General features: G+C 42.8%; 4 protein-coding genes across 4 annotated transcripts in view; 1 reads left to right on the forward strand and 3 right to left on the reverse strand.

Moving 5' to 3' along the window:
* The window catches only part of dchs2 (dachsous cadherin-related 2), a 31,601-nt gene extending 29,752 nt beyond the window's left edge, over positions 1-1,849 (reverse strand). Inside the window, exon 1 of the mRNA XM_061246910.1 lies at positions 110-1,849. Coding sequence (XP_061102894.1) covers positions 110-1,849 — 1,740 coding nt within the window. The remainder of the gene's footprint in view (positions 1-109) is intronic.
* A 1,483-nt stretch (positions 1,850-3,332) lies between these two features.
* LOC133130887 (uncharacterized) lies at positions 3,333-8,336 on the forward strand. The gene is made up of 5 exons (XM_061245845.1): positions 3,333-3,642; positions 5,767-5,967; positions 6,667-6,869; positions 7,447-7,587; positions 7,951-8,336. Exons 1-5 carry the CDS (start codon positions 3,506-3,508, stop codon positions 8,157-8,159), a joined length of 891 nt encoding a protein of 296 aa, XP_061101829.1. The 5' UTR covers positions 3,333-3,505; the 3' UTR covers positions 8,160-8,336.
* Positions 8,148-13,924, reverse strand: plrg1 (pleiotropic regulator 1). The gene is made up of 15 exons (XM_061245844.1): positions 13,766-13,924; positions 13,422-13,528; positions 13,057-13,196; positions 12,645-12,698; positions 12,440-12,533; positions 11,782-11,872; positions 11,440-11,541; positions 11,241-11,333; positions 10,748-10,897; positions 10,420-10,521; positions 10,081-10,183; positions 9,793-9,901; positions 9,179-9,318; positions 8,739-8,932; positions 8,148-8,504 (listed from the first exon to the last, which is right to left on the reverse strand). Exons 1-15 carry the CDS (start codon positions 13,772-13,774, stop codon positions 8,445-8,447), a joined length of 1,548 nt encoding a protein of 515 aa, XP_061101828.1. The 5' UTR covers positions 13,775-13,924; the 3' UTR covers positions 8,148-8,444.
* Positions 13,925-15,701: 1,777 nt separating this feature from the next.
* Positions 15,702-20,546, reverse strand: fgg (fibrinogen gamma chain). The gene is made up of 9 exons (XM_061244322.1): positions 20,437-20,546; positions 20,287-20,334; positions 19,834-20,020; positions 19,492-19,576; positions 19,156-19,286; positions 18,471-18,604; positions 18,203-18,387; positions 16,953-17,227; positions 15,702-16,659 (listed from the first exon to the last, which is right to left on the reverse strand). The coding sequence occupies exons 1-9, from the start codon at positions 20,488-20,490 to the stop codon at positions 16,472-16,474; spliced, it is 1,287 nt and encodes a 428-aa protein (XP_061100306.1). The 5' UTR covers positions 20,491-20,546; the 3' UTR covers positions 15,702-16,471.
* Between the last annotated feature and the right edge of the window lie 486 nt (positions 20,547-21,032).

Raw genomic sequence — 21,032 nt, forward strand, 5'->3', positions numbered from 1 at the left:
TTGGATAAAGGCGCTATATAAATTCCAACCATTTACCATGAAAGGCATTTCACACAAAGGCATTAACAGTAGTTACTCAAGCAGAAACAGAAATCAACATTGCAATTACCTGAAGGAAGCAGGTCCCAATGGGTGTGTGCTCCAGAACTGACACATTGTATAGTTGTTTCTCGAAAACTGGTTGGTTGTCATTGATGTCCTCAACATGAACTATGATCAAGGTAGTGGCAGAAAGGGGTGGGAATCCACTGTCCACAGCTAACACAGAAAATTGGATTTCAGCCTCTCTCTCGTGATCTAGACCCACTGCTGTGGTTATGAGTCCAGACTTGGGGTCAATGTCAATCAGGTGGTCCTGCTCAGAATTCACGATTGAATAATGCACAACAGAGTTCATGCCCTCGTCCAGATCTTTAGCCTGGACCTGAAAAATTATGCTCCCCTGAAAGGTGTCTTCAGAGATGCTCAATATGTATTCATCTTTTTCAAAAATGGGTGGGCAATCATTCAAGTCTGTCACCCTGATCACAAGAGTCTGCTCACTCCACAGAGGTGGAGAGCCCAAGTCAGAGGCCACGATCTTCAAGGCATAGAGGTCTACCTCCTCCCTGTCCAGTTTGTCCTCCACACAAAGGGAGTAGAGGAAGCCATCTGAGGGTTTCAAACTGAATTTTCCATCCCCACCTTCCAGCGAGACGCCGACCATGTCGGCTTCTCCAAGGTCAGGGTCTGACACTGATATCCTGGCCACATACTCTCCGATCCCAGCACCCTCGGAGACCTCGGCCGCTCCAGACTCGCTGAGGAACATCACGTTGATGGTGGGGCTGTTGTCATTGATGTTCCGGACCTTCACCACCACCAGAGCACTGCTGTATTCAGGCTGCTCTCCGTTATCTCGTGCTCTGATTATCAACTCGTGGAATGGCTGTGTCTCGTAGTCCAGGGGTTTGTTCACACTGATTATTCCGGTACTATGGTCAATAGAGAAGAGCTCATTTGGGTCACTTTGGCGCCGGTTTATCTCGTAAGTAACATGCCCGTTTTGTCCAAGGTCAAGGTCCGTGGCAAAAACCTGACACACCGTAGTAGAGGTCGGGGCATTTTCCCATATGGACGTGTGATATTCTCTTTGACTAAATACAGGGGCATTGTCGTTTTCATCCAGGACATGGACCTGGACCTGTAGTGTCCCCGTCTTATGTGGAATCCCCCCATCGAAAGCTTCGATGGTGAATGTGTAAAGATCCCTCAACTCTCGGTCTAAATGACCTAAAAGAACCAGGTCCAGGTTGAATAGACTTTCTCCTCCACTGCGGTATTCCACCTTGAACAGCTCACCGGTCGCACCATCAGTTATGCGATAACCCTGGGTTCCATATTCACCTTCATCCTGGTCGTGGGCACCTTCCAGCTCAAACCTGGTGCCATTGGGACTTTGTTCAGATATATTCAACAGTACAATTTCCCTGGTAAATACTGGAGAGTGGTCGTTCACATCCCTTACCACAATATGTACCATAATCACCTCTCCATTTAAGGTGGCTGCCACAAAATCATACTTATCTGTACTCTCCCTGTCCAGAACCTGCGCTGTGGTTATTATCCCAGTATCTCCATCTATCTCCAGGTCTTTGAACACATAGGAGTCTCTGCTTTCTGATATGAAAAACCCGCTATTTGGAATGTCATCAGGCAGACCAGCCCTTATGTCTCCAACAATTGTTCCTGCTGGTAGCCCCTCTTCGATTGCTAGACTTAGGTTGTACACCTGAGCAGAACACTGGCTATACAGTAGCAAAACTGCAATTAGCTGAAGTAACTTGGGAGTCGCACAACTACTGTGCATCCTTCTCGACCGCATTTTACAACCTCCGCATATTTTCTGCGTATACCGTCCTCTCTACAAAAAGTTAAGACGCTGGAGAAGACGTACTCCCGTTTCCACTCCCCGCTTCTCGAAAACAAGACAGGTAGGGGAAATTCTGCGCATTGCTGCGCGCGAAGCAACTTTTCCAAAGTCCATTCTCCAACACCCAGAGCTCAATTCCAAAGCTCACATTTTTCCGGTGCGTAATTGTAATCTCCCGGGAATATTATTTCCCCTCGGACATTTCTCAGTTGCACGTGGTTAGATGCGAGTTGGTCACAAGGAACAATTTAAGTGCCTACTGCTAATATCACTGCAAGGAGCAGGAACTCAGTATCTCTCTTCTCACTTTGCCATGACGTGGGCTGCAAAACTGTCCCAGTGTCACGTGACATGTGCGACGAATTTGAGGCATAGATAACTTTTGGCGGTCTGTGTGCTTGTAGGGTACCTCTGAATATCGTTCTTAAGGTATTTATTTGTTGAGTATGACTACTGAGAATACATACACCTTCCAGCGTGGTGCTCAAAATAACATCGGAATATGTACCCTACAGCTTTCATTAATGTTAAAAATCATTCTAATTTAATGAACTGTATATGTTGTACATGCACATCAACATTGAGTTTTCTGTTTTTGAAAATTCATGCAAATTGACTCCAGAGGTGGTGAAGTCCAAGGGTCAGAAAGTATAAGTCCTGTTTTGTGTCTTCCACCATGAACTCTGAGCCAGTTAATTTCACGAATTAGGTCTACTTCCTGGCTGAATAATTAACTGTGCGAATTAGCAAATCCGATAATTGGAACAAAATACTCGGGGAGGACGTTTACTTTCTGAACGTGGATTTTCCACCTCTGGTTGACAGTGAATTTAAAGACATGGTGGAGTCTCATAGCCGAAAAAAGGTCCTGCAGAACCCGAGATGTTTGGCCTTAGTAGTTATTTGTCGCCCTCTGTCGGTGAAATCTAAATATTAATATATTCAATTGACACACATAACGCCAATTGAACTAATACATCTGTTTGCACATTTAGCCAGAGGTGGAAAGTCCGGCGATCATAAAGTAAATGTCCTGCCACGTTAATCTTCCACCCATGACATTCTAAACCTGGATTTTCCACCTGTGCTGTTATACATAGCCCAGCACAATGGCACACTATTTAGGATTGCATTCTAGCTTTAATAGTTTTTTAATTGTTAATTTACATAATAAGAACAGGCACACAACGGAAACACATTTGCGGAACACTATCAAGCGCAATGCACTGTAAAGCAAATTTCAAATGCAAATATGTAAACTTGATTTTCAACTGACCAACAGAAATTGTATTTGCCAATGATTTAGAAAAAAACTAATATAAATTAGGAATAAAATACACCTTGTATTGTGTGTTGTATAACGAAGAAACCAATTAGTAAAACATGAGCAGCTGTGTATCATTGGCTTATACACTGGTAACCTGGCAACAGGTGAAACCTGAGAGTTTCCCCTGAGCAAACAGGCTAATCCCCTATGAACTGTGGCATTACTGGAAGCTCAGCCCTCTCTCACTGCATGCTCAACAGTGACTACATAGAGTATCCATATTGTTTTATCATACTGGCACAACTACCATATTTATTCTAGCTGGGATGGCACCTCATGTAATGTTATCCTACCAATGGGACATCCAAGCTCTTGTGAAAAGGGTTTATGATCGTCTCAAGGAGGATGGCTTACCAGTTTGGATGGACATCGAAGGAGGAGTGTCAGGAAACATTAATGATGCGTGAGTAGTAGTATGTACAAGTAGAGCGGCAGTATAATATAACTGATATACCAAGATGTTTAACCTGAATTGCTTCAGTAAAAATATCCACATTTGGATTGTTTGTAAAAAAACAAAAAAACAAAACAAATGCAAAATATAAGTTACATAAGAGCATCTGCAAAGTGATGCATGTTCAAAATTCACACAGGCAGGCTCAATTGATTGATATCTCTCACATTCCTGAGCAGTTGTATGAAACATGAAGTCCTTCGGTATGCAGCAGGCCTGAGGAGTCAGCTTTATAAAAAATGAACGCATTCTGAACTGGAGAGGGGGCTAAAGTAGCCTGATTTTTGGTTTTATTTGGGTGTTCATGTGTCTGGTTAGAATTAAAGCCCATTAGGTAACGTTAGGCTGACCTGATTTTATTTCTTTTTTTATCCATCAGGGTGGGATTTTTTTATTCCTAAAAATGTCTGGTTAGATTTTGCTCCTTCCATAGACCATGCATGAACAAATGGCCTAGTATTATGTTCATAACACCTACCCCATCCTCTTTTTTTGTGTCCAACATATGGTTAGCCTACATAAGGTAAAATGGCCCTCCGGGTCAAGGGCACTGCAGCTCTATGGGTCAATGTAGGTTTACATGCACCTCCAGGTCAGGGTTGTGTAGGTTCACAGGTACTGTGGCCCTCCAGGTCAGGGTTATGTAGGTTCACAGGTACTGTGGCCCTCCAGGTCAAGGTTCAGGTAACATAAACTCACCGTGTTCTGGACACCAAGTTCGCTCACCATGTTCTGAACAGTGCAAATTTCATGACTAATAACTACTATATTTCTACCAGATCAGCTTTGGTTTTTGTGTGCGTGTAAAGTACAATTCATTCCATTTTCATAAAAACTTGGTACGAGTGACATACACGATCCATTTCAGCATACAGTGACATGGTAATAGTGCTCCACTGTGACATTGTGGTGGGGAAGCTGCTGCTAATGAGAGACTACGAACCAGGCAGGCTTATACGGCGGTGTTCGGACCATAGTGAACAAGTCTGAGATGGTCAATAAGTAGGGGATCATAGCCCTGTCGTTATACACGACTCACCCATTGAACAGGTCAGCTCTTATAAGTATCTTGGAGTTCATTAGATGACATTTTTAGTTGGTATGTGCATGTTGATATCTTGTGTTCTCGTCTACAGCAGAGACTGTATTTCCTACGCAGACTGAGAGTATATGGGGTGGACAAAAGCATCATGTTTTTATGTTACCAGGCAGTGCTGGAGAGTTTAATCAGATATGGGATGTCATCCTGGTATGGCAACCTCACCGCAAAACTAAAAACTAAACTTGCTTGTCTGGTGCACACGGCCATGAAGGTCATTGGAAAAAGCAGCTACCAGACCTTGCAGTCTATTTATGAACAAACTGTTCTTAGGCAAGCCCAGAGAATAGTTAATGACCCTTCTCACATTCTCCATTGAGAGTATGACCTCCTACCCTCGGGGAGGCGATATAGAGTCCCTCACTGCAAACTCAATTGTTTTAAGAACTAATTTGTTCCAACTTCCATTCAATTTCTTAACAATGCTGCTTCAGGCTGAAGTTTATGTAATAATTTTTATAGTGTCTTTATTACGGTGATCTTTTAGCATGTACTATTATGAGGTGTATGTATGTGTTATGTTATGGGATATGTGCAATACTGTTATGTAATTGTTGATGCTGTTATGGCTGAGGATGTATTGTTTGTTGTCATTGTGACTGTCAAGGCATTCATGACGCATCGCAGAGTCCAAGACAAATTTCCCTGAGCGGGACAATAAAGTTCATCGTATCGTATCGTAATAAGCAACCATAATCATAAACCACATTCCTCAGGAGAAAGGCTACCATTGAACGGAAGTTAACTTCTGGTGGAAGAGGCCTCTTCCCCACATTGAGCTTACATTACTGTGACCCTCCAAGTCATGGTTGAGTAGGCTTAGAGAGTGTGGCACCCCAGGTCAGGGTTAAATTTGTCCTGCAGGCACTGTGGCCCTGTAGGATGAGGGTTGAGTTCCTCAATCAGCACCGTAGCGCTCCAGGACCAGGGTTGAGTACAGGACCTTTGCTCTCTGACACTCTCTGCTTCGGCAGGATAGCGGCAGGCGTGGAAGAGGCTGCGGTTATCTGTCCTTTCATGACACCGGAGTACCAGGCTTCACGCAGCGCCAAGAAGGAGCTGAACTACGCAGACACCCGGGGGGTGACCATTGTGCCTGTGATGGTGGTTAAGAACTGGGAGGCTACCGAATGGCTAGGGCTGATCACCGCTGGGCTGCTCTGGATAAACTTCAGGTGAGACCAACATATGTGTTTGCTCATCAACTGGTATGGTGGACAACATTTAATAACTGAAATACATTTTGGTGCAGAATTTGTGTTCACTCACTATGACTTCTCCGTTAAATGACTGATGACTGTATGTATAGGAGTGCATCTGGCCACCAAGTAAAGATAACTTAGAAAAGGCTGGCAGAATTCAGCATTTTGTGATTACCAACACCTAGCCTTTGCTGGTGATTGTTTGACCAGTGTATTTTTAAAGGGCAGTTCTTTGAGAGAATCACATTGGCCAATGTGGAGAATGGTGTTTCGGCTAAAGAAGGTGGGATGGAGAGTAGAATGCACAGTTCAGTGAATAGAATTCAGAGCTGCAAGGACTTCATCCATGAGTAATGAGGAGGTTGTTGTCTTTGTTAGTCTTTTCCTTACCTGCAGGCACATGATACATAATGCCACCAGCAGAGGGCGCTGTTTACTAAAGATTAATTCACTTATTTACGCAGCGCATATCTTTATTCCTGGGAAAGGCAACTGAGACTATTAATTCTTTGCAAAAAGTTTTTTATTTTAATACGGTTAACACAAAAATATCGGTACTTGCAGGGTCGAACAAGCAGTGTGGAATTAAAATATGCATCTTCCTGAGTTAGTGTTTTTAAGAGTTGATAGTGGTGTTAAGTTTCATAGCCCTCTATATAAAACCATCTCCAGAAACGCAGAGCAGAGTGATGAGCACTTTGAGAAGTGCATGAAGTCCTTGGAGGATGAGATCATGTTTTGCGCGGGGAGCCAGCTGAATGAGGAAACCCCGCCCCTTGATATCAACGACGGTGCCGTTGAGAGACTGGCCGTGCAGCGAAAACCAGGAAGAGGATTCCGTCACTCCCTCACGGGACTGTACCTCTGGGAATCTGGTGAGCACCTGGGGTCCCTGAAAACGCCTCAATTACTATGCAATGGAAAAACGAGTGTGGCTGTTGTGCCGCATGATTTTATAAGAGTTTGAGCAGCTGGTTTGGTGTAGTCTGTGTAATTAAAATCGTGGTCCTCACTCCTGGTTCAGGAGAGCCGCAGGGTCTTAATATCAGCTACCAGTTCAGACCCAAGAAGCCAGGTGAGGCGAGTTGACTGATCAATGAAAGCAGTTGAGTAACAACTACTGAGTAACAATAAAAGCTAGCTCACTCTGTGGCTCTCCAGCACCAGGAGGTCGGGCCACTGAATTAAAATCACAAACACTGTTTTGTAACAGTAGGACTTTGCTCGGTCTAGAAATATTAATGTCAATATTGCCTCAAAATATCAAACTGTGAACACTGAGCCCCCAAAATGAAACTCCAGATGGCACCTGTGCATTCTACCAAGTGAAACTTCAATGTAAATAATTACTGGAATGTTTAGTATGGATTACTGGCAGGTCAATCCCTTTCATTGGCTTTTTGGCCCAGGCCTGCTTGCCGGTCTCTGAGACTTTTGCATTGATTACCACAGGCGAAGAGAAACTCCACCCAGCCAGTGACAGCATGAACTGTGTAGAGCTCCACAGCAGTCCAGGAGACCGCAGGTGCTGGGAGGAAATAAGGGGGGATGGCTGCAAGCACTACAGGAGCTTCATTACCAGTGGATATTTAGGTAAATCTCACCGCTCCGCATGCTGTACATCTACCAGGCATTCCGCTTTATTTCTGAAAAGAAATGGTCTAGTCAACTGTAAATTGCTTTGGAAAAAAGTGTCAGCTAAATGACAAATTAAGACCAGTACATTTATGGAGCACCATGCATTGAACAAAAAATCCATCTCTGCTACCAAGCACAAACAAAAAGGGCCAGTTTCGCTGATTCTAAGCTTGTATAAACTTAAAACAGCCCAAAAGGTTCATGCAGGCAAGTCCGGAAAGTCAAATGAAATGTGGTCTCCATGTCCTGCAGGCTATGAGCCCAGTGGAAACTCTACTTGCACTAAAGCCAAATGTAATGTGGTCTCATGTCCTGCAGGTTATGAACCCAATGGAAACTCTACTTACACTAAATCTAGTCCCCACGAGGCAGAAGAGTGGCAGCTGATGGTGGATGGCAGTGACAGCAGTCCAGAGAGGGCTGTTATCATGAAGAATAAGCACTCCCAAAGCTTTCTGGCAGTGCATGATGGGAAACTGACTGGAGTGAAATACTACAATGAAAGCTGCAAATGGTTTTTGGAGTAAAGGATTTTTAATCCCAGCTGTGTCTACAGCACAGGTTAAATCAAAAGATGTTTAACATCCCTTTTGAGAACAATTCTGCAGTTCTGGTGTGGTGGCTGTCAGATGGAGAATGTGCAAATGTGAAAGTTTTTGTAAATCTGAATTTATATAATAAAGTCAACAAAACATTTCCTGCAACTTGTATATTAAAAAAAACACATTTATTCTGGGATATAAGAAACAAGCATTTTAGCTGATGGCCATTTGTGAATGAAACGGAGGGAAAAATAAAAGCATAGTTCCACTTTAATATCTCTTCCTTTTGATGATCTCAGGTTTCCAATTGACTGGGTGGGATTCTTCAGTCTGGAAAAAAATAACACAGTGGTTTCAGCTCCAAATGGGACTGTCACTATTCCACAAGCTCTTCACACGCACACAAAGGAACAGTCCACAGGAGACACCTAATTTCAAACAAACACCAATGTGATCCTAGAGCGTGTGCATCTTGCAGTGGAATGGTATGGACAACCAAAATTAGAAACCTGCAAGCAGAAATGTGGAAGTGCGGTGAGCTGAACGGTATGAAGGCTTGCTTACTGCAGTGTCGTCCTCTCTGTACACTTTGATGGTCTTGTCGGCCTCGGCGGTGATCAGCCGGCTCTCGGAGTGGTCGAACATGCAGGCGAAGATTCCCGACTCGCTGTCCAGGGAGCCGGGCTGCACAGCGGCGTGGATCCGCTGGAAGTTGTACCCGGTCCTCCAGTCCCACATGTGGATGGTGCCGTTATCAGCTGAACAAGAGTGAACCGCAGAGAGTCACACCAAGTACCAGGGGAGTGTCACACCAAGTATCGGGAGTAAAAACTGAACCATAGTTTGAAACCTAAAGGCTAAAGGTTGAGGCCTTCATGCATGAGAACATACTGTTGTACCAAGTGAAAAATGCTTAAATAATGTGTGCTCAGATAGGAGATTAGTGATCAAATTCCTACAGGAACCACATGTACAGTGCATCTGCTAATCCTTCATTCGGTTACCTCCAGAGACCAGCACTCCATCAGAGTTGACAGCCAGCGTGTTGATAATGGCGTTATGACCGGAAAGGTTCTGGATGAAGCTCCCATCCGGAAACTTCCACTGCTTAATGTTGTCTGGTGAACCAGAGGCAAATGTGTACCTGTGAAAGTAAAGTATTAAAAGGGTAATTGGCACATCCCATTTTTTCCAATATCCTCCTGGAATAGATTATTAATAGATCGATTATGCAGGAGGATATTGTTTTCAAAAAGAAAATTTGTCCATCTTATTTTTATATTGACAGTCCCTTGTAGGGTAAGTTTCAGCATAGTTGGTGTCAGACTCAGGTCTCCTACAAAACATTTCCAGGATATCCCACCGGAGCTTTTCCTTGCCATTGTTGTCTTAGGCTTTCTTTTTTGGCTATGAACTTTTCTCTAGCATATTATGACAAATGTTTTGCCAAGGCTCCACATAAATACACTGGATTTTATTTTCCTCCTGCCCTCGCCAGACTGTTCTGGAAGGTTTCAGCCTACCATTCTTACTCCTGTTCCTAGGACATTAAAGTTAATTGTTCATGGACGCATCATAGCAACTCTCCACATCAGCAGAAGTAGAGGAAATGACTCACAATCGGGGGTGCAGAACCACTGATCTGACAGACTTCTTGTGATTGGTCAGCGTGGCTCTGGTCTTTCCAGCAATGAGGTCCCACAGCCTGATGGTGGTGTCGTGACTGCCTGTTATTATGAAAAGAGGATGACGATCGAGGCCAAATTATGACGCAGTTATTCACTTCTGCTCCTGAACAGAGAATCGCAAAAAACTGCACACCAGCCCTCCAGGCCTGGAATTCAACATCCCTGCCCTGTAACATAAAATGACAACGTCTGTTGAATTGCAGGTGAAACTTCCTTACCTGTGATGATCTGGGGCTCTACAGCCTGACACCTAACTGTAGCCACAGTGTTGGTATGGCCGGACAGCGTGTGCACATTGGCTTTCGTCCGGATGTCCCAAACCTGGACACATGGGTACAGAAACTCTGAGATACAGCTGCCTGCCCAGGTAATGGTGTAAATCAGATATCCAAACTCTGAAAATGCTACAGAGATACTGTAAAACTTTTATGCTATATTCTCCAATACAGCAAGACATGTGATTCTGAAACATGGTTATGGCAATATTATGAAATGTTAAAAGCTGCCATTATCAAAGCAAAGTTTCCAAAGTTATGGATACATTTCATTCCACTCACCCTGGCAGTGGCATCTCTGCTGCACGTCACCAGCACATCAATGGTGGGATGCAGGTCCAAGCCATACACAGCACTCAGGTGGCCATGATAATGCCTGATAACCTAACAATGACAAACAAAATCTGAAATCCTACTTTTGCCAAAAGACACATTCAGAAAACGACATCATTTAAGAAGTACATTATCTGTGACCACACTGCTACAGCTGTACCCGGTAATGCTATTTTCAAGTCTTTACAATCAAAATTTCCAAAAAGCACTTAGTACTTCCAAAGTACTTAGTCCACTACTATGGACTCCACAACATGCCTCCTTTCTCAGTGAATACCTTGTTGTACTCGAGGTCCCAGCATTTGACCTGCTTGTCCTCTCCACAGGAGAAGAGGTAGGGGCTCCGGGAGCTGACAGCCACCCCACGCACGGTGCTGATGTGGCCTGTGAGGGAGAGCTTCAGCTTCCCGCTGGCCAGGTCCCAAATCTGCCCAAGAAAAAACGCACCGTTAGACCCCAGAGATACGGGTGACTGTACACAATCACTTACACTCTTATCCACTCAGTTATACTGCCATCATAAGCCCTGCTCAAATTAAAACTAAAATAATTACGGGGAACTCCACGTCAAAATGATGGCTTTAGCGCTTTGGGTTTAAGAAAAGCACGTTATAAATAAAATTCATCATCATTATTACTATATTATTATGGCAAACAAATGAAATGACCTCCATCTGAAAAGGTTCCACAAGCATCTTGCCAGTTCATGGCTTTTTTTTCTCTGAACGGTCCTTCGCTTGTGCAGTAACGCAGAGTCCCAGAAAACTTGCCTTGATGGTTCGGTCAGCTGACCCTGTGACGAACCACTGATTCCCAGGCTCCACGGCGATGGATCGCACCCAGCCTAAATGGCCGCTGATGACCTGGAGGAGACATGCGCGCTGGTTAAAGGGGTGTCAGGGAGGTCACAGCGAGAGGGGACGTGGGGGACGTGGAGAGTGGATCAGGCCGCTGGCGAAGCCTCCTCACCCGGTACAGCTTCCATGGGGGATGCCACTGGGGCTTGGGCATGGTCGGGGCCTTCCTGGCCATCAGAGTGGAGCCCTTCGTTCCCCCCGCCTCCGCCAGAGACTAGGAGCACAAGGAGAACAGGAGATGCGGTCAAACACTGCCGGAGCACAACCATCTAATTACAACTGGAGAACGAAACTGAAATAGGATAAGAGCGTCTGCCAAATGCCAATAATGTAAAAATACAAAGGAAAAAGTCCTTTCCACTGTCCAGTCCTGCAGTAGACTGAATGTTGCCGTGATCCTGATGGGATCCGTTTCATCATGTGCTTTGTATTCACGGGCGCCGGACCCGCTCACCATGCCGTGTAGAGGAGGCTGTGATCTCTCCGCGCTTCCGGCATGTCGGTGAATGTCCCCCACGCTAGCGGCAGTGAGGTTAGCCTGCTGTCTGCAGAGAGAGTGGGGGGTATTACATCATCGCAGGTCTTTCCAAGCTCTGCACAACTCTTTCAGTCAAGGTTAACGTGTCAAATGTAAAACATTCTGATGTCCGTTTCATAAAACTTAACCCTTTCAGTCCCAAGCCCAATGTGAAGTGGCTCCACACGAACACCAAAGAGGTTTTGTTAAGGGCCATATGGCAATCTTGGGACTGAAAATAACATGAAATCAAGACTATGTAAAGAAACGCAACTCTTTCAAGCAGTCTTCGCTGCTTAGTGCTAAAATAAAACAGCTCCTCCATTTGTCATGAAGTCAGAACTCTTATTGCTACATTAGTGGCTGCCTGTAGCATAGTGGTTAAGGTAAATGACTGGGACACGCAAGGTTTGTGGTTCTAATCCCGGTGTAGCCACAATAAGATCCGCACAGTCATTGGGCCCTTTGAGCAAGACCCTTAACCCTGCATTGCCCCAGAGGAGTATTGTCTCCTGCTTAGTTTAATCAACTGTACGTCTGCCAAATGCCAAAAATGTAATGTAATGTAATTCGTTTCCCAGGAAAGGGGACGTACCTGGATTGCGATGGAGGCAGGGCCAGGGCCAGGGAATGTGCAGCGCCCTCACTGGGCATCTTCTGCAGCTGCGTGTCAGCCGTCAGAGCCACTCCTGTTGAGGGAGAAGCCAGATGCGTGTATAATTCTCAGAACGATGTGCTGGCATGGATTCAGATGAAGCTTTAAGCAAACAAATAGAATGTGTTCGGGTTTTAAGTCATACCAGGTCCTGATGGATAAGGATGGGTTCCGGTGATGAGATACTCTGGATCTGAGCCTGACAATGAAAGATATTTAAGAGCCATCAACAATTTTGGGTTTTCAAAACAGTCTTGACTGCAATCAATTTTGAAAAGTTTATTTTTCAGTGAGTCCAAACAAATCAGTACTGACCGCTCACTGTGTGTGCTGTCATTTTGAGAGAAATAATTACATTCCCTTATCCCATTTCCTTACACAGACAACAACAAAATTAAAAACAAGTGGAATGACTACTCTACACATAATCCTGATTCCTTTCTTTTTCAAGCATTTGCATCATATATCTTCTAAATAATGTGCAATCAACATGTTTTGTCTTCTGAATTCATGATATGGCTTGTGAATCAAGGTGCATGAAAGATCTTGCCACATACCGGTGAGTGCGGGGTACGCCTGTGGATTATACTGGTCAGATGTGTGGTGGGAGCCTTTGTCTTTCCCCTCCTTCAAAACGGGCATATGCAAAACAGCGCCGTACTCTGCGCGAAGCTTGGCATCCATCTTCAGTTTATGACTAATGGGTCAGAAGAACATATAAAAACGATATTTTTATTCAAGCATATTATGTCAGTAAACACAACTTTGATACGACGAATACAAGGAGATAATACTTGCAAGTGTGTTGTCTAGAAATACCTAACGTGAGGAAAGTTCGCCATTAGCATTATTGCAGTGCTCGGGTATCAGGGGAAAATAGTATGCCACAAAACTACAAAGTCAGGGGGTTAGTCCACCTTACCTTAGTTCGTCCATGGAAACCGGCTTCGCGTGATCAGATACGAACATATCATGGCTTCTCTTGAGGGACCTGAACACGAGCGTGTGGACAGAGTGCTTCTGCACCTCCTGGAAAGTGCCACACGCAACATGGTCACACATCCAATTACATTTAATATAGACTACATTAAGGTATTGGCCATTACTATCTAGCGAGATATACAGTTGTTCATCATTAAATTATCTAGCTAGTTAGCCTCAAAATCGAAATGCAACCATAGGCGAACCGAACGACATCGTGTTAACTTCAGCCACGTTACTCCTGTCTGGAACTACTAATGTTTGGACAAAGCTGTACAACCATACCTCAGACATCGTTACTCTTTTGAAGAAGACGTAGAAAAAAAGAACCCGTAGCTTGCTACTTTAAGACAAAAAGTAAAATTCAAGACACGCAGCTATACTGGTGAACACTTGAATAAGATTAAAAACAAAACAAGAGGAAGCGAGGAAATTATTTGAGTTTCTCTTCCGGCCTTCCGGTATACTATAAACGTTCCTCCCATTTATAAAATGTCTAGCGCCATCTACTGTGCTGGATAACCAAATAAAGTGATTTCTTTCCCCCAGTTTGCAACTTTGTTATCAATGGTGAGTAAACACTTTTTAAATCAAAATAAAATGTCCGGTACATGCCTGCGTAACAGACAAACTTAGGCTACTGTGCAGGTACCAAGAATCTCAAATAGGTGCTGCCTCTGAAGATTACAACGGAACTGATGTAAAGAAGAAGAAAAAAATAGCCTAAATAACGTTACACCATGGGTGGGTTTTCCACTCTGGTAAACTGAATTAATCTACGTTCAATTAATATTTTGATAAGCAGTACAGTTACACAGATGTAATTCAGCTGCTTAGCATGACTTAAGCACAATGAGTGCTGCCATGCAGTTCTCATCGCTTATGTGCATACATTTTCATTGATGGGTAGACATTTTTAACAGTCAGCAGTCAAACAGTACAAAGTGTCTGTTTAATTTTCACTCTTGACATTCTATCTTGTTGTTTCAGTAGAACAGTCCAAGGAAAGGTGGCCTGTCCTCCCATGTTTGTCAAGCAAAGTACACCGATAAATATTTGTTCAGTTACCAAAGCCTCTCTAAAGAATAAATGTACTGAAAGATGTGTGAATATTCTTATCCACTTACCATGTCGAAAAGTTGAACTGCAGAGGGACAAAATTACACATTTTTTTATTCTGCCGTATTTAAACCAGAATGTCTGACTGTGATTAAAAACTGTGTTGCTAGGGCATTGAAAGGTATCAGTGACTGGTTTAGCATTCAGTACCCTTAAAGAGTTCACTTTCTGAATGGCGTTTGAGATGACAGTGTCCATCTGGAGTCACTTGCCCTGTGGAGAGAGAAGACAGTGGGACTGGAGAATGTACATTTGCCAGTGAAGGCTTGCTAGTCCTTTCAGGCATGCACATCATATACTGTTATTTATTTTGCATACACTTAGCTGATAGTTTTAATCAGCATGTTTCCATCAATAGGGGTGGACATGTGTGCCGGACTTATTTATAATATTATTATTATTATTATATTTATTATAATTCGTAGTAGTAGTAGTAGTAGTAGTAGTAAACAGCATATTGAAGTCTATTTGAAGTGCTGTTTTTAATCATACAGTGTCATACAATCAATCACAGTGTCATTATAGGATGCCACCATGGTGAGTAACCCAGGCTGGAGCCCACCTTTTTCTTGACAGTGATGGCTCATGTTTATTGTCTATTGCATAATAGTTTATGTAGCTAGCTGACTAGCTATAGCTAATGATGGCACTGATACATCTGAAATGCAGAACAGCTATTTTAAAAACTGTGAGCAGTCTAATAATTTAAATTTACATTCATAATATGGAACTGGATGATTCTTATCTTCTGATGACTGGTAAAGTGTCATTTTCTTAATTGTGTACTATGATCAATTCTGTATTTGAAGGTGGGGATTCTTTTATATCACATAAGAGGCTAAATATATGTGCAATAAAATTATGTAAGTTTGTGAGTAGGGATAATGCATGTCTCCCAGTTGATTGTTACTGTAGTCAATAGCTCTGCAAACTCCAGACATGCTCTAAAATGATTTTCATGATGCTGATCGGAATTTGTCACGTTACGCTTCCACTATCAGGACTGCCAGTCTCAGCCAAAAATCACGGCTATTTCAAGCCTAATGCCTCATACCAAAGATTCAAATCTCTGTCCACCAACAAAGTGCACAAAAAAGTGAAAGATTTTTTATTTCATTTTATTTTATAGAATGTCCCTTGTAGTGTTGGTTACAGCATAGTAGAACATAGTAGAACATAAGGTTCTTGATACAGAGACCAGACCCAGTGTCTTAGGAGGTTGAAGCCTACTTAGTGTCATGGTCATGATTGGGGAAAAAAGCTACATTGTTTTTCATGAAATTATAAATCATAGAAATATATATTTTTTCATATTACTTACATTTAAATGTATAATTACTGGGAAATATTTGAGATTCCTGAATACTCAATGGCTTTCTAACTATAGCCTAATATCATTCTCTCATTCCTAATTTCTGTCACAGAATGAATTCCAGTGAGGTGTGAGATTGTATTTTTCTAGTTATACATACCTTGATATTTCTTTTTTTTATATCAAATCTGCTGGATTTGTTTCCTATGTTTTCCCTCTTGAAGAATTGTACAGGAATTAGAAAAACAGTCAACCGTAACTTTTTATTTGTAGCAGTAAAAAGAAAACCAAAAATGTTGTTCCTTTCTGTGCATAATATTCAGTCCTCATCACTGAAGTTCAGCAGAGACATTAAGCCATGCTGCATTAATGTGGACTTTAGAAATAGTGGTTATACTTAGAAATGTATTGGGGGAAATGTACAAATAGCCAAGATGAGTCAAAGTGAACAGAAGACCAAAGATATTACTGTCCTTGGGTGACAAACATGATGTTTGACTGTAGACAGCAAACACAAAAAAACAGTTATTTGCACAATGAAATATTAGCAAATATTTCATTTATATGTCTCCAAGACCACCAAACTGCTTGACGCCAGTCTGCTGATCACCACCTGTGGTCATGCGATTAATGGGGATCATTTTCATGGTGGTCTCTTTCATGGAGTACCAGCGGCTGTGCCATGTTGCCCAGATGATGCCGTTGTCAAAGCCATTCTCACCAGCGTCCTTCTCCGTGTACTTCCCATCTGAATGAAAAATGGAGAAAGCGATAGCCTCAGGTGATCCACTTTTGTCTCACAGATGTGGAACCTCAAAATAAAACAGCTGGTTTGACATCCAAAGCAAAAAAATAATTACTTATAAGTGAGACACTGCTTTTTCTGCCCTCTGCAGCCTACTTTTGAAGGCTGGTGTCGAAACATAATTTCAAACACACAAAATAATAATGCATGTCGATTTAATAAAAGGTGTGATACTCAAAGGAAATATACTATGTTAACATTGTTATTAATAGAATTATGCTTTCAGGGCTTGTTACCTTTGTAATATCTGCCGTTGAGATGTGCAGCGTGGCACCGGTTCATCCACCAGCCAGACCTGTCCTGCTTGGCACAGTTGCCCTCGTACCTGTCGTTGTCCTTGTCAGCAGTGCTAAATTGCATTCCATTATGGGAAGTGAAGAACTTGTCGCTCGGATCTCCAAAGTCAAATCCGTCAAAGGCATCACCAGCATCTCCCCCATAATAGTAGGCGTAAGTCAGTCGGTACATGTCAACCTCAGGGCCCACTTTAAACATGGCGTAATCGGCATGCCTAGAAACAAGGAGAAACCAAAAACTTGTAGCAGACCCTCATCTGAACTGTGTAAATGAGGATGGAAAGATTTGACAATTTTCAGAGAATTTCTCTATAAAAATTCTGCTTTGATAGCAGCTCACCACCCCACACCTGCACACAGTCACACTGCTGCATTCCCTCCCCCAGAAACATTGTGCAACACAACCTATGCTGTTTACTTTGAATACAGGGATCTGTTTCAGAGTTGCATAACTTTGCAAACATACTATTTCACAAGGGCTAAACTCTGGAATTCTTTCTTGAGGACAAAAGTAAAACTTTGATCATCACTATATGGGGCGACATAGCTCAGGCAGTAAGAGCAGTCGCCTGGCAGTCGGAAGGCCCCCTGCCCAGGCTTTGTCGAAGTGTCCCTGAGCAAGACACCTAACCCCCAAAATGCTCCTAACGAGCTGGTCGGTGCCTTGCATGGCAGCCAATCGCTGTTGGTGTGTGAGTGTGTAAATGGTTGGCATTTATATAGCGCCTTTATCCAAAGCGCTGTACAATTAATGCTTCTCATTCACTCATTCATACACACACTCACACACTCACACCCTAACGGCGATTGGCTGCCATGGAAGGCGCCGACCAGCTCGTCAGGAGCATTTAGGGGTTAGGTGTCTTGCTCAGGGACACTTCGACACAGCCCGGGCGGGGGATCGAACCGGCAACCCTCCGACTGGGTGAATGAGAATGGGTGAATGAGAAGCATCAATTGTACAGCGCTTTGGATAAAGGCGCTATATAAATGCCAACCATTTACCATTACTATAACACAATAACCCTGCTTGATATTAACTCATATGAATATTGTGAATATTTGATCTTTAAAATACCATAAACTCCCATGATCCCGCTTCTAATATCAAAGCATACGCAACTACAAACTAAATATGACTTATTCACTCCAGTCAGCCATTTTGTTCAGTCTGAGATGGGGTTCCTCACTTTTTAGCTCCTTCCCAGTCGGTCATCTCAATCCTCAGAATGTATGGAATGGTAGACTGGGTGGACAGGAGGTGTATCTTCTCGTTACCAATCCAGAACTCTGTGGTGTCATCTGGAGACAGGTAGCCGAAGCCCTCCTTGTACTGGATCCAGTTTTTGGAGAAGTCCAGGGTTCCATCACGCCTCTGGAAGGAGAGAACATCCAGTTATAACTGAACTGTTAAAGCAGCGAGTGACCTTTAATCTTTGGTTGTTCTTGTGGGCCTACCCTCTGCAGCACAGTCCAGCCACTTCCGGTGCTGTCGATATCACAGTAGACCAGGAACTGTTGTGTGGCTTTCATGGGCTTCACGAAGTACAGGCCACTGGTTCTAGCACCTTTGTTGGCTATGTCTTGACAATCTGATATGGGAACAAATGTGAAAAACAAATCTGCTCAGCCTGCGCCTTGTACGATTTATTTAGCCATACATCCAGTGTTGAGGCAGTTATAGTTCGGGAACTGAGTTTGCAATTGGTTGCAGCTTCAATTCCCAGGCACTTCTGTAGTATCTGTAGTACCATTTAGCGAGGTAATCTGAAGTGCTTTGGCATTTATATCAGGGGTGCACAAGGAGGACTGTATATGGTTTGGATTTCATTCAGTTCCTAATGATCGGAGTTGTTAATTTAGTGACATTTTAGCTGCATTTCCTAATAAGCTCATCAACGACTAAACTGAAGACTGTTCTTGTACAAAAAACTTTACTATGGCCTTGACTATAGTTACACTATTGTGCAGTTAGTTCTGGGAACAAAAACTTGCATAGGCTTATAGGCTGGTCCTCAATTTAGAAATATAGGCTGTGTAAACTACAGTGGATAATATGTTAATGGTGTTTTCTCAATAGATGGAAAAGGTAAAGTGATTATTCTGTGGGAAAGCGCTATCAATTTCAGCCTGCTGATTCTACCTTTGCCTGTAGTAGGCTCAATCTTAATGGTGTCTTGGCAGGGCTGCTGGCACTTCTGTTCTAGCTGCAGTGACAGTTGTTTGAGCTGCAGCATTTGCTTCTCGTTGGTCCCAAGCATTCTTTCAAGTTCACTGGGGGAAGATGGGAGGGTTACCACATGTTCAATTCTTTGTAAAGGTTAAATTGTATGTATGTAAGTAATTATTTCAATATTTCTATACAATTAATATGATGATCCTGAACTTCAGAACCACAGTTTCAGAAGTATGATGCTGTATGTTTTTCTGACTTATAAATTGCAATGACAGCTTCATAACAGAAACATAACCAACTTACTATATTTTTGATTCCTGCTCAATGATACTCCTTTCAAATCTTAGAATGTCATCCAACATGTTCGATGACCTTTTTATATAATAATCTGTAAATAAAATAATCAGATAAAATAGATCAATTCAGTTGAGAAGGAATTGGATAGACACTCAAGATTAATTGGATATATGCTGATTAACTGGAGTGTAAACACATTAGAGAGAGAGACTGGACAGAGGGGTCAGAAAAAAAATATATCTACTGACCAATTGATAAATTGAGAAAAGGAAAAACATGCATACATGTGTAATTAGGTGTGCAATTATTCCATAGTGAGTTTATAAGTGTCTTAAAATGAGTTTGCACCTGGGGGATTAGACTTTTGTGCCTGGGTAGCAGAATCTCTCATGTAGGTCACTTTGTCCTGGGCTCCCTTTGTCAGATTAGATATTTCCTCTAATAAATATTCCATTTCATCAAGCTCTTTGTCCATGCTGGGTTTATATTTTTGCAGGTAATCTGCCACTCCACATGTTGTTGGGCAGTATTTACCCTGCAAACAATAAGTGACAAAAACACATTTAAAACTGAAGATTGACCTTTTTAAGGTGTACATATAGTTCCTTGGCTATTTGTGCATGGGTATCATTTCTTGGGAACACCAGTGAAAAAATGAATATGTAACTCCTGCATTTATATATTTGCAACTGTTCTATAATGACACACACACACACACACACACACACACACATACACATGCACAAACATACACATCAACACACACACCCATACCCACACACACTATGTAACAATACTCACAAATCCGTCATCTGGGGCACAGACCCCATCAGAATCACCTCTAAATTGCTGAAATACAAAAGAAGAGCACAAATGAAATCCTTATCTGACAGACACGCAATTTTAAAAAGTAATAATTTAAAAGTGACCAAAAAAAGATGATGCACTTACTGCTGAAGAGATGGAGCACAGAATTAGAAAGCATGCTACATGTATCAATGCCATGTCTCTCTGCCAGCCTACTGTTTGTCCTGCAAAAAGTGAAGCACCCCAGCTGGGTTAGGAGCTTTATATGACCAGGGTCCACTGAGCAGTTTGAGATAACAGCTCTTGTGTCCACACATGGGTCAGCAGAAATGACTTGCCAATCAATTCTTGCTATGTGACGTCCCTATTACTCACCATTTGAATTAGTCAGATTTTGGGAATCATTTTCGGAGGGTACAGACAGAAAGGAACCACCTACGCTTACACCTACGCTATGCTACAACATAGGTGTAAGGTCTGCTGTCTGTGGGAGTCCGAGGAGCCATGAACCCAAATCACGGTTGATGACTAACAGTACACGGGGGTGGTCTGGGGTTGGGTGAGACCAGAGACCTGTGAAATCCGTCCTATAGGCCGAGGCACAACAAGGGCAGTACTTCTGATGTGGCTCCTTGCTCTTAGTTCTGTACTTTTGTAGGTTGGGCTATCTCAGTGGAGCTTGTACGGTGTTTGTAAACAAAAAGTTCAAACCACTAGCATTTGCACAGGTTGCACAATCA

The sequence above is a fragment of the Conger conger genome, chromosome 6 (assembly GCF_963514075.1).
Source record: "Conger conger chromosome 6, fConCon1.1, whole genome shotgun sequence".
Taxonomy (NCBI): Eukaryota; Metazoa; Chordata; class Actinopteri; order Anguilliformes; family Congridae; genus Conger; species Conger conger.

What these genes read in the sequence shown, in the direction of transcription:
- LOC133130887 (XM_061245845.1), top strand. Translation starts at nt 3,506, where the DNA reads ATGGCACCTCATGTAATGTTATCCTACCAATGGGACATCCAAGCTCTT. An exon ending in TCAGGAAACATTAATGATGC is followed by an intron (nt 3,643 to 5,766) that starts GTGAGTAGTAGT and finishes CTGCTTCGGCAG; the next exon opens with GATAGCGGCAGGCGTGGAAG. An exon ending in CTGCTCTGGATAAACTTCAG is followed by an intron (nt 5,968 to 6,666) that starts GTGAGACCAACA and finishes AACCATCTCCAG; the next exon opens with AAACGCAGAGCAGAGTGATG.
- plrg1 (XM_061245844.1), bottom strand. An exon ending in CTGCCTCCATCGCAATCCAG is followed by an intron (nt 11,873 to 12,439) that starts GTACGTCCCCTT and finishes CTCTCTCTGCAG; the next exon opens with ACAGCAGGCTAACCTCACTG. An exon ending in AGCCTCCTCTACACGGCATG is followed by an intron (nt 11,542 to 11,781) that starts GTGAGCGGGTCC and finishes TTGTGCTCCTAG; the next exon opens with TCTCTGGCGGAGGCGGGGGG.
- fgg (XM_061244322.1), bottom strand. Translation starts at nt 20,490, where the DNA reads ATGGCATTGATACATGTAGCATGCTTTCTAATTCTGTGCTCCATCTCT. An exon ending in TGAGCCTACTACAGGCAAAG is followed by an intron (nt 18,605 to 19,155) that starts GTAGAATCAGCA and finishes TTCCCATATCAG; the next exon opens with ATTGTCAAGACATAGCCAAC. An exon ending in GCTGGACTGTGCTGCAGAGG is followed by an intron (nt 18,388 to 18,470) that starts GTAGGCCCACAA and finishes CTCTCCTTCCAG; the next exon opens with AGGCGTGATGGAACCCTGGA.